Source organism: Gobius niger (genome assembly GCF_951799975.1).
Source record: "Gobius niger genome assembly, chromosome: 8".
Taxonomy (NCBI): Eukaryota; Metazoa; Chordata; class Actinopteri; order Gobiiformes; family Gobiidae; genus Gobius; species Gobius niger.
The window spans coordinates 3,446,452-3,466,698 of NC_136859.1; the positions used below are offsets into that span (position 1 = coordinate 3,446,452).

General features: G+C 42.6%; 1 protein-coding gene across 1 annotated transcript; it reads right to left on the minus strand.

The window, feature by feature from the left end:
* Nucleotides 1-1,418: 1,418 nt before the first annotated feature.
* On the minus strand, nt 1,419-10,342 carry LOC306966796 (uncharacterized protein; the record flags this gene model as incomplete). Its single annotated transcript, XM_079561612.1, is given in 10 exon segments — nt 1,419-1,996; nt 2,224-2,270; nt 2,367-2,534; nt 2,602-2,769; nt 2,838-4,785; nt 6,578-6,770; nt 6,866-6,923; nt 7,087-7,227; nt 10,178-10,320; nt 10,322-10,342. Coding segments are annotated over 10 exon segments (3,465 nt in total).
* Between the last annotated feature and the right edge of the window lie 9,905 nt (nt 10,343-20,247).

Here is a 20,247-nt window from a genome sequence, read left to right on the forward strand (position 1 = left end):
TGAAGAAAATGGATGGATGGATATTTTACAAGCAAATGATCACGATACATATAACATCAGTGAAAGCTTTCTGCACTAAATTATCTTTTCCTGAGCATTAGCAACACTTATCTGGTTTCTTTGCCATGAGGCCATGAGGATCAAAGAGAAGCGCGCTTGGTTCTTTCAAAAACAATTCTATTTTAACAAACACAAAAAGATTAATTAAAATACGAGAACTGACTTGAATAATTTGAGAGCGATATTACTGCCATTTGTCTTTTTTCAACCACTACATTCCATCAAAGCGAGGCTAAAATGGATCTAAACAATCAATACTGTGAATCAAACTGAACTTGCACATTTTGAAGTGACTTATAATAGCAATAATTTGGTGTGTCGTGTCTAAACTGAGCTACTGCTGCCAGTGTGGGTGAAGTGTTGTGCCCATTGACAGAGCAAGTGCTAGTGAGACTGAGATGTGAATCGCCAACCTCTGTGTCTCTGTATCTTTTGCCCCTTGAACTGATTTTAGAAAAGCATAAAGTCGGTTATCATTTTTATGCTGACGATTTGCAGATCTAGATACCACTAAAGTCCAGCTCTAAGGGATCATTGAGGGCATTGTTGGATCGTCTCCAAGTTAAGTAATGGATGGAGGCCATCTTTTTAAGTCTAAACAAAGAAATTTTAATATTTGGAAATTCAAATTCAAAAGTTGTTGACAATTGTTACAACCCCATTGGCTCTCTGGCCTACTTCTGTCACAGACAATGAATTTAAATTTGAGAAAGATATAAATCATGCTTTTTCTACCTTAAAACTCTAAGCAAGATCAGAAATGATCTACCTGCCTGCGACTTTGAGAAAGCCATTCATGCAGTTAGCGACTTGATTATTGTAATTCTGTAAACATTGGTCTTGGTCAGTGTTCAATTTGTTGTCTCCAGGGCGCACAAAACGCAGCAGCTCGTCTCCACCAAAAAGCGAGAGAATATCACCCGGTGTTCGCTGCTCTACATTGGCTTCCTGTGTATTACAAAATAAGGTTTAAGCTAGAGTTTTCAAATGTCTCCATGGCACTGCTACTCTGTATTTGTCTGAGCTCCTTGTACGTCACACTCCTGCTAGGGCCCTGATCTGCTGATAGGTCCAAGTATGTGACCAAAGGGGACAGGGTTTTCTCTGTTGCAGCTCCAAAGCTGTGGAACGAACTGCCTATTCACATAAGAGCTGCACAAACATTTGACAATTTTAGATCGTGCTTAATACACATTTCTACTCCAAAGCTTTTTTTAAATATATATTTGTCTTTTTGTACTGTAGACCTTTTTGTGAAGCACTTTGGTCAACAACAGTTGTTTTGAAATGTGCTATATAGATCAATTTAATTTGATTTACAGCTGTCAATCAAATGTGTGTGCCATAAACGAGTTCAGTCACAGAGGTCCATCAGGAGGCGCTCTCTTCAGATCTACCACGGACATAGAGGAATCTCCAAACAACAGCCCAAACCCAGGAAACAGAGGCTCAGTGAAGGAGGAGGTGAAGGTGTAAATGTGGAACAGTTTTCCACCAGAGCGAACCTCATAGAAGGACAGAGATCCAGCTTCAGAGTCCAGGAACACGCCCACTACACCTGAGCCAGAGGGAGAGGAGGAGGTGGAGAAGAGGGGTATTTCTCTTTTGTTGTGACAGACAGAGTAACGTCCATCATAGATCCTCAGACTCCAGGACTGATCATTGTCTCCAAACCCACACTCCTTTCTGTCTCCTCTCCGTCTGATTCCTCTGTAACTCACGGCTATATAAATCCACCACAACCCGCTCCACTGCACCTCCCAGTAACAGCGCCCCCTCAGGCCAGTGGAGCTCAGGACCTGAGGCTGGTCCATGAACCTGTCCTCATGATCTGGATACTGCTGCTCCTTCCACACTCTGGTCACAGTCCGTTTGCCCTCAGACAGAAGGAGGTTCCTCTGAGCTGTGTTTGGATCCAGAGAAAACTCACAGGAATCTGAGGAAACAAACACAACTCATGACATCATGTTTCTTTGTCTTTATATACAAGGCTGTAATAAGTATGAGTGTAAAACAAACAAGTGTTGCAAATGAGCAACACTAAAAAGAAACACTAAACACTAAAAACAATGTATCTGGTTTGCCCAATGTTATTGTTATATCCATACCAAATAATAAAACTAGGGAGATCTAACATCAAAAAAGTAGAAAACACCGACTCACATTTCCTCAGACCTGGGACCATCCACTGTTCTCCAGCAGGATCCAGCCTGAAACACACAAGTCCAGTTTACTGTAGACCAGACCAGACCTGGACCAACCATGGACCAGAGACAAGACCCTGAGAGAGTCCAGGGGGGGCTCACCTGAGAGTGTGCATGGGCCCCTGAGGGGCCCGTAGAGCGGTCAGGAGCTCGGCGGAGGGTCCTGGATGGTTGTAGCTCAGGTCTAACTCTCTCAGGTGGGAGGGGGCGGAGCTCAGAGCTGAGGCCAGAGAAGCCCCGCCCCTCTCTGAGACCAGACATCCAGACAGACTAAAGACACACAGCATTAGCCTCTAATGTGGACACAGAGACAGAGTGCATCATGGGAGCGTCTCACCTGAGGGTGTGCAGTCTGCAGGGGGCGCTCTTCAGTCCAGAACACAGCAGCTCCACTCCTGAGTCCTGGAGGTCGTTGTTACTGAGATCCAGGTGAGTCAGACTGGAGGAGCTGAGGACTGAGGCCAGAGGAGCACAGCTGAGAGGAGACAGGCCACAGCCGCTCAGACTGAGGACAGAGAGGACGATTAGAGACGAGAGCCAAGACACAAGTGTTTAAATACAGTCTGGACTCACATGGCTTTGGTGGAGGCTTTGACGACCGGCAGCAGCTTCAGGAGAACTGTCTCTGAGGAACAGTATTTCCTGAGGTCAAACTCCTCCAGGTCTGAGTCTGAGGACAGTAAGAGGAAGGACAGAGCAGACCACAGAGCAGGAGAACTTAACAAGGAGAGATCTCTTTTTCTTGTGTACTCCTGTATCTCCTCCTCCAGACTGCGGTCGTTCAGTTCATTCAGACAGTGGAGCAGGTTCAGGCTCCTCTCTGCAGACAGACCCTCTTCATTCAGCTTCTGTTTGATGTACTTTACTGTGTCATGATTGGTCAAGTCACTTCCTGTGTGAGTCGGCTGATCTGGCAGCAGACCCTGATTTGTTGACAGAGACAGCCCCAGGAGGAAGCGCAAGAAAAGGTCCAGGTGTCCGTTTGGACTCTGTAAGGCCCGGTCCACAGCAGAGCGGTAGAAGGTCTCAGGGCTCTCAGAGGAGTGTGGTGTGGACAGCAGGTTCTCCCCAGAGCTGAAGAAGGTCTCATGGACGTGAAGAGCAGCCAGAAACTCCTGCACAGTCAGATGGATGAAGCAGTAGACCTTGTCTTGGTACAGGCCTGGCTCCTCTCTAAAGACCTGTGTGAAGACTCCGGAGTACACTGAGGCGGCTGCAGCGTCCAGCCCACACTCGCTCAGGTCACTCTCGTAGAAGATCAGGTTTCCTTTCTGCAGCTGCTCAAAGGCCAGTTTTCCCAGAGACCGCACCATCTCCCAGGTCTCTGGAGTCCAGTGAAGGTCTGTCCCAGATCCCTCATGATACTTGATGTTCTTGACTTTGGCCTGGACCACCAGGAGGTGGATGTACATCTGGGTGAGGGTGCGGGGCAGCTCTCCTCTCTCTCTGGTCTCCATCAGATGGAGCAGGACTGTGGAGAGGATCCAGCAGAAGACTGGGATGTGGCACATGATGTACAGGCTGTGGATGCTCTTGATGTGGGAGATGATGTCTGTGGCCTGCTGCTCGTCTCTGAACCTCTTCCTGAAGTACTGCTCCTTCTGTGGGTCGCTGAACCCTCGCACCTCTGTCACCATGGAGACGCACTCAGCAGGGATCTGATTGGCCGCCGCGGGGCGTGTGGTTATCCAGAGGCGAGCGGAGGGAAGCAGGCTCCCCCTGATGAGGTTCACCAGCAGCTCCTCCACTGAGGCGCTCTCTGTGGGCTCCGTCAGGACCCGGGTCCGGCTGAAGTCCAGAGGAAGTCTGCACTCGTCCAGACCGTCAAAGATGAAGAGCACCTGGAGCTGCTGAAAGCTGCAGAGACCTTTGGTTTGACTGAAGAAGTGGTGCAGCAGCTCCACCAGGCTGTACTCTGTGTCTCTGAGCACATTGAGCTCTCTGAAAGTGAAGGGGAACAGCAGCTGGACGTCCTGGTGGGCTCTGCCTTCAGCCCAGTCCAGACTCAACTTCTGAGTCAGCACTGTTTTCCCCACGCCGGCCACGCCCTTCGTCAGCACCGTCCTGATTGGTCCCTCCTCTGTCTCCTCTGCTCTGATTTGTTCCATTGTCTGGTTTATTCTCTTTACTTTCTTTGGTTTTGTAGACTCTGTTTTCATTGGCCTTTTTCTTTTTGTAGTTTCTTCTTTGATTGGTTCTTTCCCAGTCAACACCGTCCTGATTGGTCCCTCCGCTGTCACCTCTGCTCTGATTGGCTGCTGTCTGTGGGCGGGGCCTTTAAACAGGTCTTCACATGTGATGCTGGTCTCTGTAGCCGCTGGTTTCCTGGACGCCATCTCGATGTGTCTGACCTCATGTTCCTGGTTGACCTCTGAGGCCCCTCCCTCTGTGATGTAGAGCTCTGTGTAGATCTGGTGCAGGGGGGCGGAGTTTCCTGCTTTAGCCACGCCCTCAAACACACGGCTGAACCTCTGCTGCAGATGACTCTTCAGTTTATCTCTGCAAACTCCAACAGGACTCCCTGAATAAAGACAGAGACAACAATGAACTCTTCACTGGATACTAGGGCTGAAACGACTAATCAATTATTGAAATAGTTGACAACTATTTTAGTAATCGATTAATCGTTTTCTGGTTCACACAGACTCAAATAGAGCAAAAATGTAGTATTTTTGATGAAAACCTACTTTGTTTTTCAAAGGAAGTGTATGTAGTGTTTTGAACATTGTACATTTCATGAAAATCTGTCTGTGTCTCTCCAGTCAGAAGCAGAATTAGTGGCAAGAGCCTCCAACAAGCATTTATTTTAAGTTTACTCCATCAATACGTCCTCAAGCAGCGCCACTTTAGCGTAGTTGATAAAAAAAAAAAGAAAAAAAAAATCTAATTTCATTCACAGCCAAGTGATTAATCGATGACAAAATAATCGTTAGTTGCAGCCCTATTTGATACCAACTCAAACATAGTCATTCATATTTTCACTACATTCATTGGTTTATTAAAAATGAACCAACAATTAACCTAAAAAAAGATAAAAACTTATGCTCTTTGGAGACCTGAAAAATACTAAGCCTGTAGAATAACTATTATTAACATAAGTGAAGGAGTGCAACGTTCTTGGGTGTAGTTATTGACGAAAAGCTCTCTTTGAAACCTCATATAAGTTTCTGTGATGAAACGACGTAGCCTTGGACAAAATGCCTTATTTATTCTATATCACTCTGCAATAACATGTTAATGTCATTAAAATTATCTTCTGTGACTAAGGCCAAATTGCAATTCTCCCTCTTAGCCCTCCGCTTAGCCCTTCCCCTCCATTTTGCGCGTTCACGAGAGACGAAGGGGTGTTCCAATTGTATTTTGCAGCGTGGGGTAGGGGAGAGGACCACATATGGGTTTTCTCAGATGCACACTGCAGACGACAGGGTAGGAAAAAAGCTGTGAAATGAATTCATAAACATAATCACTAAGAACTCTTACATTTATAAAGTTGCAGGATTCTTCGTTCGTGACTTTATTTGCTTCGTGCAACAATTAGAACAGTTCATGTTTATTAGCACTGTCTGACTTTGGGGTTTCTTTCAAACTTTCGATACGTTGCTATTGACATGACAAACAGGGTTCATCACTGCTGCACCCGCTGTCTCCCTGTGCTGCTGTGCTCTGAGCCCGGTCCGAGGCGGTCTGTCCCCAGTCTGAGCACACCTCAGCAGCCTCCGTCTACCTCCGCCCATCCCCGCTATGACTGCGCTATACGAGCGGATCGGCTGATCTCTCGCAGCTCTGGCTAACAGGCTGCAACATAAGTAGCAACACACGGACGGGGGAAGGAGAATGTCGCACCGAAATAAATGAATATCGGTAGGATTAGGGCTGAGACGAGTCCTGTTGTTTAGGTGTTACAAAACAGCATCAGTCAAGTTACTGAAGAACTGGTTCATTATAAACATGCTACAGAGACAAGGTAGAGGCTTGCTTTTTTCATTTTCTTTCATACAAATGTGTTCTAATTGATGAACAAATATATACAAATAAGATTCCATTCCAGTCTCACAAAACCTTAATCATCTGTTTGTTGTAAAATGCAGTCAAATGGAGGGCTGTCCCATTTCTTAGGGCGGTCTTTTCAACCCTCAGCCCTTGGTTTTAAGGTGTAGGGAAGGGGGCGAGGGCAAGGGGTAGAAAAGAGAATTGAAATTGGGCGTGGCAAGTGACCAAAGTCTGAGCTGAAATGACTCTGTTCATTATGAAGTGAAACAGGTCAGATCCAGGTGTGAGCTGCTCATCTGATGGACTGTAGACAGAGTTCTTACTGGAGCTCAGACGCTCGGCCAGCTGCTTCTGCTTCATCCTCCTCAGGAAGTCCAGGGTGATGTTCAGCACAGCCTCTCTGCTGCTCTGCTCCTCCTCATTTTCTGAGCTACTCTCTGGGTACTCTGAGACCAGGAGCCTGTGGAGCCTCTGCAGCTGCTCTTTGACAAACGTCAGGATGTCGTCCTCCAGACGCTGGAATAGAATCAGATTTAAAGAGTTTCAGTCAAAGAGAGGACCTGAGGAGCCCCACAGAGAAACCCACACATGCAGCAGTCGTGGCTACTCACCGTGAATATGGCGTCCAGCTGCTGATTAGACCCAGGTCCAGGTGGGTCTGTGTAGGTGCTGGAAATCAGAGAAAAGTCTATTTACAACATGTGTGATCATTGACATTTCCTCATTTGCCTCTTGCACAGACTCTGGTGAAGAGGCAGTCATAAAACAAACACATTGTCCAATGACAGGGACAGCTCTACACATTGGTCAATATCTCATCAATGGGACTGACCTCTGGTCTTCAGGAGGAGGTTCTTTAAACACAGGAGGGTTTCCTTTAGAGCGGTTACTTTTCAGAGACACTGAGCTGGGAGCAGGTTTAGGTCTGGGTTTGGACCCGGGGCCAGGTCCAGGTGGGTCCATGCTGTAGCTGCTAAGAATCAGAAGAAAAGTTCATTTGAGCAGAACATACAGTGATGTCAACAGCTGATGATCTCTGTTCTCCAGGTGTGACTTCACTGATGAACTGAATCAATGAACGTCCTCGACAGCAGGAGGTTTCAACCAGGAAAACGTATCAAAAATCATTTGATTTAATTGTTGGAATTCAGTAACCCAGTAAGATACTTTTTAGGTGTGTTTAGAATTATGAATACATAGATTTGCTTAATAACAAAGCATTTAGTCCGAGGAGGTGTGATGTTAAACAGCTGTGGAGCCGACACTTCTCTCTCGCTCTGAAACAGTTGAGAGTTTAACATTTCTGTGAGGTTTTATTTTGCTCAAATCCGCCCATGGACGACTGAGAATCATCCTGTTAAAGTCTTTAACATGAGAAAGTATTATTTAAATTCACACATGATACATAGTGACAGTGATCGGCAACATGTTTCAAAACGTATCAAAAACATTTTCCTTAAAATTTGACTTAAAAAGGAGGTCAATCTTTTTCTGAGGGCAGCATTCATATATAAAGAGATAACAACATACAATGCTCAGTTTAAGATACACTTTAAAAAAAATCACCTTGAGATTACCTGTTTCTTTTTGTTAACTTAATAGCTTATCAGAATTTGAAATATACCGATATACACGATGTGGTCTCATTCCATATCTTATTCAAAAATATATTGACATATCTTACATAACGATATATCGCCCAGCCCTAGTCAGGAGCCTCGCAGCAGAGTTTTGAACATATAGTAAGCAGGTCAGCATGAATAATAGTCTTTTGTGAGACCAACTGTCTCAGCTTGGCCATACTACGCACTTTGAGAGAAACAGTTCTTTAATGACTAAATAAGATGGACTTTTTTAAAGGTTGCTGTGGCCAATATAACTTGAATCCTCTTATCAACGTTCCTGAATTAGTATAAAACAACTCTTTTCATGTGAGACACATGATCACATTAGACATTAGGATTATAACATAATAATATGTCGGGGTGTCCGAGAGCTGAAAAGGTTTAGAAAAGCATCAGGGAAAAGAGACGTCTGACAATCAAACCATTGTTCCCTAAATATGACATATGGACTTGAAGTGATCCTATAGATAAAAAACATAATTTGGGTCTAGGTTGACATTATGGGAATGTTTGAGTTTGTGATTGTCTGGCTTCTATTTCCTGAAAAGCTCAATTATTACAAAGAGATGCCGAAACGAAATGGTATGAAATAAAGTTTTTACATGTTTTCTATTGTTAATGTTTGTTAACTTAGTTATCTTTAATAGTTGTTCTGCTTATAGTGTTGGGGGTAATGCTCTACTTAGTAACGCATTAGAGTACTCAGATTACGTTTTCAGAGTAACAAGTAAAGCAACGAGTTAGTTTTGCATTTGCAGGTAATCTAGTACTAGCTTCTTTTTCAAATCAGTAACGCGTTAGTTTGGATCCTGATCTCGCCCTCGTCTCATTTCTTCCGCGGCTGCAGTCAGGCTCACTGACAGCGCAGTCAGTGCTAGTGCGCATGCGCAGACTGTGTCCTCCAAAACTTCAAGTCAGCAACATGCCAGAGTTTTCAGTGAGAGCGTTCACATCGTGGAAGCACTCACAGCATTTTGAACTTACTGGTAAAAAGGACAAGACAGCAATGGTGACGAAGCTAAAGAGGAAAACCACGATGAAGCTCGCCCCAAACAACAACACTTAGCTTTTGGCAGCATCGGTCCTTCCAATGTAAACAACAAACTCGTAGGTTTATGTGGTTGAGGAAACAGGAAAGCTGTAAAATCAGTCTAAATCAAGTTGAAAATGTTGTGTGTTAATTATTACCAATTCAATGCACTTTGTAATGCGAGTTCCTTTACAGAATTGTTCTTTTTGTTGAAAAAATGCTGCAGTTTCTGACAAAGCCAAACTGTTTACTTTACCTTCATAATAAAGTAGCACAGTAACGTAACAAGCTACTTTCCCAGAGGCGAAATAAGCTAACTTTACAAGTTACTTTTAAACGTAGTGTTACCCAACACCGGTCGTCTATGATAAACTTCCTGAAACTTCCCAAATCGCTCCCACAAAGAGACGAGTCTGTGACTGAAGAGATAGTCGAGGGACATCTGAAACATCTTGGTCAATATCTCATCAATGGGACTCACCTCTGGTCTTCAGGAGGAGGTTCTTTAAAGACAGGAGGTTCGCCTTTAGAGCGGTTACTTTTCAGAGACACAGAGCTGGGAGCAGGTTTAGGTCTGGGTTTGGACCCAGGTCCACGTGGGTCCATTCTGTAGCTGCTGAGAATCAGAAGAAGAGTTCATTTGAGTAGAATATACAGTAACATTAACAGCGGATGATCTCTTTTCTCCAGGTGTGACTTCACTGATGAACTGAATCAATGAACGTCCTCGACAGCAGGTTGCCTGGCCTGCCAGACACTCCTCCTTTCTGTTCAAAAAAAGAACCGTCTGGACAGCTCCTCGCAGCCTATTATTTCACGATTTTGCCGTCTGTCAATCACGCCCACCGGGAAATCGTTGAGATCATGCTGCTCCCAGACTATATGTCTTTGAAATATCTATGAAAAAGCATGTAGTTTGGCAGGACAGGCAAGACAGCAGGGGTTTTCAACAAGGAAAACGTATCAAAAATCCTTCAATTTAATTGTTGGAATTTGGTAACCCAGTAAGATACTTTTTAGGTGTGTTTAGAATTATGAATACAAAGATTTACTTAATAACAAAGCATTTAGTCCGAGGGGGTGTGGTGTTAAACAGCTGTGGAGCCGACACTTCTCTCTCGCTCTGGAAGAGAATCATCCTGTTAAAGTCTTTACATGTTTCCTGAAACTTCCCAGATCGCTCCCACAAAGAGACGAGTCTGTGACTGAAGAGACAGTCAAGGGACATCCCGACACATTTTGGTCAATATCTCCTCAATGGGACTCACCTCTGGTCTTCAGGAGGAGGTTCTTTAAAGACAGGAGGGTTTCCTTTAGAGCGGTCACTTTTCAAAGACACAGAGCTGGGAGCAGGTTTAGGTCTGGGTTTGGACTCGGGGCCAGGTCCAGGTGGGTCCATGCTGTAGCTGCTGAGAATCAGAAGAAGAGTTCATTTGAGCAGAACACAGTGATGTCAACAGTTGATGATCTCAGTTCTCCAGGTGTGACTTCACTGATGAACTGAATCAATGAACGTCCTCGACAGCAGGAGATTTTCAACTAGGAAAACTTATCAAAAATCATTCAATTTAATTGTTGGAATTCAGTAACCCAGTAAGATACTTTTTAGGTGTGTTTAAAATTATGAATACAAAGATTTACTTAATAATAAAGCATTTAGTCCGAGGGGTGTGCTGTTAAACAGCTGTGGAGCCGACACTTCTCTCGCTCTGGGCGACTGAGAATCATCCTGTTAAAGTCTTTAATATGAGAAAGTATATTTAAATGCACACACAATACATAGTGACAGTGATCAATCAGCAGCAACATGTTTCAAAACGTTTCAATAACGTTTGCCTTGAAATTTGACTTGAAAAGGAGGTATTTAGGCATTTAGCCTCTTCCCAGAACGTTTGTGCCTGTCCTGAGAGAGAGGAGGAGCTACAGGCCAAGGAGAGAGCAGGACATTGGTCTTTCTGCATATTCTGCAACCTACTGATAGTTATTACCTTATTATTTATGTTGGAAGATATATTTACTATTTTTTGTTAAAACAGTACAATTTAGGCCATTAGTGCTTCTTCACCAGCCTGGGCTAAAACATGGATACAAAAAGAACAGAATCTGGCACTTGACTAGAATTAAGCAGCTGCAATTTATATGGATTATTAAATATACTTTTTAATGGTTTCTGTGGCCAATATAACCTCCAAGCTCTTTTCATATGAGACACATGATCACATTACACATTAGGATTATAACATAATAATATGTTGGGGTGTCCCGGAGCTGAGATGGTTGAAAAAAGCATCAGGGAAAAGAGACGTCTGAAAATCACACCACTGTTCCCTAAATATTACATTTGGACTTTAAAATTATTCTATAAGTTCATTAACATCGTTGGAGTTTAGGTCGACATTGTGGGAATGGTTGGGTTTGTGACAGACTTGTTTCTATTTCCTGAAAAGGTCAATTATTACAAAGAGACAAACTGATACAAAATGGTATGAAATTAAGTTTTGTTGGTTTTAAACTACTACATGTTTTTAGTGAATTTCTCCTTTGTGAGATCAATAAGGTTTATCTTATCTTATCTTATCTTACGTTTTTTAGAAGTGTAAAATAATAAAGACAATAAAAAAGTGTCCATCCTACAGGGGGCTGTGAGCTCTTTTAAATGTTGTTTTCTATTAGTCGTCTATGATGAACGGAAAAACATAACCCTGTGTCCAAAGCCGTTCAGTGGTTATGACATGTTTCCTGAAACTTCCCAGTTCGCTCCCACAAAGAGACGAGTCTGTGACTGAAGAGACAGTCAAGGGACATCCCGACACATTTTGGTCAATATCTATCTCCTCAATGGGACTCACCTCTGGTCTTCAGGAGGAGGCTCTTTAAAGTTAGGACCCCAGCCTTTAGAGCAGTCACTTCTCAGAGACACTGAGCTGGGAGCAGGTTTAGGTCTGGGTTTGGACCCAGGGCCAGGTCCAGTTGGGTCCATGTTGTTTGTGCTGAGAATCAGAAGAAGAGTTCATTTGAGCAGAATAAACAGTGATGTCAACAGCTGATGATCTCTGTTCTCCAGGTGAGACTTCACTGATGAACTGAATGAATGTCCTCGACAGCAGGGGTTCTCAAAGTGAGGGTCGGAGGAGAGGTTAGTCTGGTGTTATAAGTGATTTGCCTCAGGTGCTCTGCGGGTCAGACTGTTTTTAATGCAGGCTAGCTGATACCATAGAAATGCACTAGCCTTGCATTAGCCTAGCGTCACGTAACTCTTCAAATAAAAGAACTGCGTGAATTACAAAAAAAGTATCTCCAGAAATCAGCAACACTCTGGATAACTAGGAAATGAGGCCCTATGTCAAAAATCCTGAAATATCCCTTTAAAGTGATTCTGTAGATAAGGTAATAGAGTCTGTGATGACATAATGTTTGGGTTTGTGACAGTCTAGTTTCTATTTCTTAAAAAGGGCAATTATTACAATAAAAAGAGAAAAACAACCTCATTGTCACAGTTATGATATTCATCATAAAACCCCAAATATAAAAGGACTATACACATAACAACATTAAACAGATTATTACAAGTTTATGCACCATCAGAGTGCATAGAAATATTTTGTAAGAGTAACATTACTTTGAAATAATTTTGACTTAAGTACATGTAAAAAAAATAGTGGCCCAAACAATCACTCAAGTAAAAGCAAAAAAGTACTTTTAGAGAAAATGTTACTTGGGTACTTCGAGTAACTGAGTAACTGTGCGAAAAGTTTAACCTCTTAACCCCATAGAAATATAACCGAGCTCATTTTCTCCAGTTTGGCTTTACCTAAATCTAAAAGCTTCTTGAGAAAAAATAGTGACAAAAACAAAGAAAACCAGGATTAAAACGCAACAAAAAAGTACCAAAAAAAGAGAAGAAAAAAAGAGGGAGAAAAAAAGCAACAAAAGTGACCAAAAAGCTGTAAAAATGAGATGAAGAAGTGAAAGTGAGGTGAAAAAAGTTACAACAACACGGCGAGGAAAAGGATCAGTTTTGTAGCTCTTAGCTTAGCACTACACTGGCCTATAGACTGTAGGCCTAACCTTTTAGATTTGATTAAAGCCAAACTGGACAAAATGTGCTAGGTTAAGGCGGGTGGTAAGAGGTTAAATTACTGTGTCCAACTTCATTTAAACTTCCCAAACACATTTTAACTTCCCAATTCGACACACCAACATGTTTCACTGTTTTCCGGGTCAGAATATTGCGAGCAACAATTCGCCTGTTGGTTCATAATGCACATTGTCTTTTCCCCAAAGTCTATGTCTATGATGCCACCAAACTGCAACCAGGCCTAATGCACTAAGGCTAAACTCGGACAAAAGTTGAGCCAAGGAAAAAGCAACTAGACTAAACCTTTGTAACATTATTTTATACTCACTGCGTCACGTCGTCCTCTGATACTTTCAGTTTCCACGAAAGTTTGTCTAATGGCGTGTGTCCGCCGTCTGGTCCGCTCTGTGACTGCGGTGTAGCGGCTCTGAGCTCCAGTAGAGGGCGCCACACTCCAAACAATAAAGGGAATTGTAGGAGCTATTTGCCAGTTTTTTGATTTAAAGCTAAAATGTCACTTTTTGTTTATTAGTTGCACATCAGTATGTTTTCTTTTTTGTTATGTAGTTTTCAATATGCTAAGTTAAGTCTAATTTGCTTACTTTTTGTTTTATTTTACTTGGTTAGTCTTTTATTGTGCACCTAGGGGATATAGGGGAGTAGCGCACATTGTCCAACACGCACCTGGGTGGGCTAATGGTTTTTTACCAGTCACGTCGGAGAGGCAGCAAGTAGGCCTTTACATGAAATCTTGCTGTTTGCCGTCCAAATCTGGAAAATAAAACCTCTTTTTGAAACTTTAAGTTTGTTTGGACATTGCTCTCTTTTGAATGCTGCGTAAACCAAAAACCCAGGGTGCGTCTGAAGTGTTTATTTGAAGTTTTCTTATGTCGCAGTTTAAGTTTAAGTTTTTGTTGGCAAATACTCACTTCAGGAATAAATTAGAAAAACTCAACTTTTGCACCATGGAACCACGTGTTTCTATTTTGGGCTGTGTTTGCAAAAATAATAATAATGCAGTAGCCAAAAATAATACTCAAGTAGCCGATAAGTCTAGCCCATTGACAGTAGCCTATACACTGTCAATGGTCTAGCCTAACGTTGCTTTCAAATCATTTTTGCTCAAGTAGAAGTGAAAAAGTACTTGGAGAAAATGTTAGCCTACTTGTGAAGCAGCAGGTTTGCGTCTATGGTTAAACCTCGAGTGCATTTTCTCCAGTTCAGCTTTACCCAAATCTAGAAGCTTCTTGATAAAAAAAAAATAATTAAAAAAAATGGGCATAATATATGACGATATGCGAAGAAACAGCTCAAGCCATAGTTTTGTAGGTCTTATTTCGAATAGAATGAGGCGTGGCTTTAGACAACTTAGATTTGGGTAATGCTGAACTAGAAAAAATATGCACTTGGTTAAGGCGGGAGTTAAGCAAGAGAAATAAAACGAACCCAAAACATGTCCTGTTTAGAATGTACCTCCGCAGCGCCCCCTGCTGGTCACCTTACGCTATGGTACGTGCCGAGGTAAGTAATGGTGATGATAGAAAAGCACTTTCTTTTGTCATTCAGCCGTTAAAATGTTCAGTTCTTGTTTGATAAAGCTCACCAGAAGTGTCTTATTATTCTACAGGTGTGAAACAGGTCGTTTGTGCCAATTTTTATGCTTTAGTTCGACAATTTTATGAAACAAAACTAACGTTGGCTTTTCAGTTACATCGTTAGCTTAAATTTGCGTCAGTTTTTATCGCCGGTTTTCGCTCATTTTCTTCTGTTTGAAAGGAGCTGTTTTGGGATTAAAGAATTTGCTGTGAACCCGCCTTCATCTCCATCTCAAACAGGTGCGTAATCATGTTTAATTGGCTTGTTGCACCGGGCAACGTAAATTCACTTCCGCATTCCACGGTGTGATTGCTTGCACTTCCGGTTCAGTTCTGAGCCGGCTGAAAACAATGGCGCAGTTTTACACCCGCTGTCTTCAGGACCTGCCAAAAGTGTCTATTAACGACGTTCTTCGCTTGATTCGGGCTTTATCATCGGCTCCCCGTTGCAAGAAGGAGAAGGGCTTCAAATTTTATGTGTCTAACTACATCGACAACTATGAAGGTAAGTAAAATAAAAGAACGACCCGTCACTGTCAGGCTAACTAGCTTTAGCGCTCATTAACTTTGTTGTGTGCCTTTCTTCAGTTGTAAAATTTATGTTCCAAAGTAATCTCAGTCTTTACAGTTTGAGTTGTCTTACAGTCTTAATTCTCCACAGTTTCTAACCCAGACCCATCAGGGAGGGTGAGCGTCAGGGCAGTCTGTTACAGGTCCATGCGAAAGCATGACAAGCCACATGAACTCAGAGTAGGGTGAAACCACAACAAAAACGCTCATCTGTTCCATGCCAGTCGGACTATGTTTTGGGGTTCTTATGTCACTAATGTTAAAGTTTTGTAGGCCTAGTTGCTGTTACTTGACGGCATTGAGTACATTTAGCAAGTTGCTCTATTTATGAAGGCTGCAGCTAACGCGGCAGGTAAACGTACGCTCCATCTAACTTTATGCTGAATTTCACGCATTTATGTTCGCATTTCGGGAAATAATTATCATCGAAACGTAATGCTGGCAAGAAATTTTTTTAGAAGCTCTTAGGCAACGTAATTTATAGTGTATCCGGCTTCAGATTTAGCTAAATGATAGGGTGTGTGCATACTTGCATCAATAGCTTTCACGAGAACCCCAGAAGCTGGTCTTGATGGCGTCAGTTCCATGTTCTACTTTAAGTTCGAATTCTTTCACTTTGTTAATGCTAAGGCCAGTTCACGGGCCAGTTCAGTCTGCTTAAGACTTCATTTGTTCTGTCTAAAGCTGGGAACGCAGTACAGGTTCTGGCCAGGATGCATTTGGGTCCTATGAGACCTAAATGCATCCTGGTGCTTACTTAAAATCCCCCCCAGATCCACCTCCCAGTCACACATTTTTGTGTGTGGATTCATTACACTGCAATGCAAATGCAGACATTCGCACAATAAACAAAATATCAAGGCATCCTCGCTTATAACTATCTGTTGCTGTATCTATGATGACTTAATAGTTTACTGTAAAAAGTAAACCATTTTTGTTATTAAATTAATTAAATTACATTATTTGGGCTTTCATAACAAAGAAACCATCAATGTAAATTGGAGTGTAAAGCCAAAGCACGTTAGACATCTGCAAAGACTCTGAAATCCTGAATTGTGTTCCCAGCTTAATGTGAAAATGAGTAATATGGGACAGTTAGTAGGAAATTATAGATGTTTACATGACAGAATAAGCATTTGCCACTTTCATTATATTTTACATATTTGATATTATATTTGGCTTGCCAGCTCCCACATTCTCATTTTCTAGTGGCCGACTGACGATGGTGATTATTCTGCTGTTTTTGTGACAGTTTGTTTTATGTTTAGGTTATGTTTGAAGACCGTTGTCCTGTGGAGATAGCGGAGGTGGAGTGCTCTTGTGCGGCTGGTACCGTGTTGTGCAATCACAGTGTTGCTCTGCTGTACCAGACCGCACACTACTCTGCTCTGAATTTGTCAGCTGTGCCACCAGTGCTGAGCTGCACAGAGACAGAACAAAGCTGGCACAAACCAAGGACCATGGTAAGTGCACATCTCAACGGAACCTGAGATGTATACAGTATGTAAAGGAATTAAGTACACCCATCATATTTCAGCAAATATTGTATAACTTTAAATGGGACAACAGTGAAGAAGGTAATAAAAAAAGTGAACCCATATGAAAATGTCCATAGGGATTCAAAGTGGATCCAGTTGGTTAATATTTTATGTATCCCTATGGGCTTAGATGTGCTCACTTTTTTGCTACTTGTTAAGACACAAATGGCTGTGGAGTTTTTTTGAGGAGGCAGTGAATTAACTCTGGTATAATGAAAGTGTCAATTCTTTGGTGCAGCGCTGGCCCCAGAACAACCTGACTGAGGGTGCATTAGAGTTTCAAAAGGATCAACTAGAGATTCTCGCCACTAAAATATATTGTGACGCCACTAAAACAGAGGTTGCAAACATTTAAAAAATGAGGTTGCAATGCACCCTTTTGCACCCCTGTAGATCCAGGCCTGCTTGGGTGTTGTACTATGAGACATGATAAAATAATAGTGACATTTTATTAACTTCTGTGACATCATTAACATAAGTTAAATATATAGACCTGTTCACATTATGTATAATGACACTAATATTTATGTGATGTACATTTACATATATCATGCCTTCTCTCCAAGTATGTACTGTAACTAATGTCAGTTTATGTGCTGCCAGGGTGTGAAACCAGGCCGTGTACGCGACATGGTTTTTGTGTCCGCGAGGCCAAAGCAGCGCACTGTTGGAAATGGTGTAAGGTAATAGTTGTTAAAGTTCTCGTGGAGTTGTTTGTGGAGTTGTTTTTTTAACTTTGGTTTAATTTTTTTTTTAGGAGCAAAAGTTACAAAGCAGTGCGGGGAGAAATGCCTGACACTGATGTCCTCCGGGTTGCAGAGGTGTATGAGGACTTTCCAGCTGACCTCGCGCCTCTCATCACCACCATGGCCATCAGCGCCGATGTCCCTCTCGTCGACTCGGCTTTTGGAAAAGTGCAGGAAGGCAGCCCTATTGCTTTTCAACACCCACTGCCTGTCAGCCGAGTCATCACTCGCCATCCGGATGCCCCTCCTCCACCGCTGCTGCCTCTGGGTGATTACCACCTCGAGTCCACCTGCGTCCAGTTTGTTTGCAGCCACCAGCAGCAGCTGGAACTGCAGTGTCTGGCCACAACGCTGGAAGAGGCCCGACAAGTAGAAGGTGCCACGAGGGAGCAGGGCGCCACAGTGGAGTGGTACAACGTAAGGAAGCCGCGCATTACATCCTCGCGGTTTCGGGAAGTGTGCCACGTTAGAGGGTCCAGTTCTGCTCTCGGTTTAGCCCAGCGGATCAGGAAGGGAACAGCTTCCACCCAAGCCATGAAGAGGGGCCTTGCTCTAGAACCTGTCGCTATTAATGAATACTGCAGGGTCAAGAACACCAACTATTGGCCCTGTGGTTTTGTTATTCATCCAGATGCCCCATGGTTAGGCTCTTCTCCGGATGGTTTGGTGTTTGATCCAACCGAGAGACCAGCGTTTGGCTTATTGGAAATAAAATGTCCAAATGTGAAAAGTTATGTAGATTGTAAATATTTAAAAAAGTGTAGTGGAATAATGAAACTTGTGTCAAGTCACAGCTACTACTGGCAGGTGCAAGGGCAGCTCCTAATCACAGGAATGAGATGGTGTGATTTCGTGGTTTATGCTGAGGATGACATTCTCATCCAACGCATTTATAGAGACCCTGGTGTGTTTAAAAGTATTAGGGAAAAGGTGGACCACTTTTACTTTTATGTGTACCTGTCAAGTGTGTAGATATCTAATCATGTGAATATTCTGTTCATGTAATGTACATAGTTATAATGAAAACAAATGTTATTTGATTTAATGTTTAGTGTTCATTGGTAAGGGTGAAACATGTAATAGATTGACAAATGATAAATGAAATATTCTTCAACCAATTTTGTAAATGGTTGCACTCACGTGACATCACAGCATTCTAAAGAGCCTAAAGTGTAAAATTGAGAGAATGATAGTAAATATGGTAACAATCACAACACTGATTATGTATTGTGGTCTAGTGATGGGTAGAGGATCCCTCAAAGTGTGTGCCACACACTTTCATAATTTTGTCATACTGTATCACACAGTGTTGGTCAGCTCCACTGTATAAGTGCCATCTAGTGGTGAAAAAGCATTACGGCACAGAGCCTGAAAAAAGCTCACTCAACAATGTATGGATGTATGTAACAATGTGGCAATGTATACTTTTTATGCGTTGCATCCATTGAATCATTTTGTAACAGGGCAAGGTCGCCTGATCAGAAAATTGTGCGGCCCTGGGCCATGAATCCCAAATGACAAAATGGGCCAGGTCTTGCTCTCGTTCGAGTGCACCTCGTCTGAGATTGTGACCTCAAATTCTAGAATGTGAATGCAACCAATAGAATAATTTACATTTATGACAATCTTTCTCAAATGGTATCAGATTAGCGTTTTTAGGTGGTGTTTTGTCCACGCATATTGTACATAATTTCACTTAATGTATGTGCTTTTTTTCATGGATGATTACTGTACAAATCTTTCTATTAAATTGTATATGATTTCCACTAATAAGCTTTCATTGAAGGAGAAAAACATAGTAGTTTGAAAAGTATTTTACTTGCAAAGTAAGTAAAAGTATTGAACAAAACATGAAATATTATTCAAAGAAAAGAAATCCAGAGCAAAAGTCACTACTGTAGCAGAAGGACCTCTACAAGTAGCTCTCCAGCACATTCTTGGTAGCTCATCAAAATTGTATTTTCTTAAATCATGTTAAATATCATCTTGGCTACTACCTCTCCAGTTGAAAAAATATATACACAATTTCATTAAAGATTTCATCAAATTCAGCTATTTACATTTTATTAAGGGCTTTGATAAGATTAAGTTGCCCATGCTTTAACGAGTGGACCATTCTGGTAATTTACCAGGTAACAGGCCACATTGAACAGCTCATCAATGATCCCACACAAAGACACTGGGACAACTTTGTCAAACAGTTTGTTCTCCTTCACTCTCCTGATGCAGCGCTCCACGTGGACCCTCAAGCGTGCAATTGACTGAGTCTGCAGAACATCATCTGGGCTCATCTGCTTTTTCCCTGAAAGGAAGGCAGGTCGGTACACTTTGCAGGGAACCAGATTGTCAATTAGAAAGCCCTTGTCAACCATTATTGCCATATCTGGCTGTAGGGCGTTGATAATTCCTGACTGCTTGAAGATCTCACGATCACTCATGGATCCTGCATACAAGGCTGACACAAATGTGATGGCACCATGGGGTGCCATACCGATCATTGCCTTGAGTGTAGAGTGGGACTTGTATGTTGAGAAGACCTCACTCTGCAACAGAAGATCCGATGGCGTCTGGCAGTAGATCTCCGTACAATCAAGCACTACTTGTGTGTCAGGGAATGCAGCAAACTCAGGTGGAAGGCGAGCACGCACAACCTCACGTGGCAACCAAAGGCGTTTGCTTCCAAGCAGGTGGTACAGGAAGTTGGCCCATGTGGTGATGATCCTGCTTACTGTTGTCCGATGAATGTCAAACCTTTCGGCTAGATCTCGGAGAGACAGACCCAATGACAAGTACATCAGGAACAGGAACAGC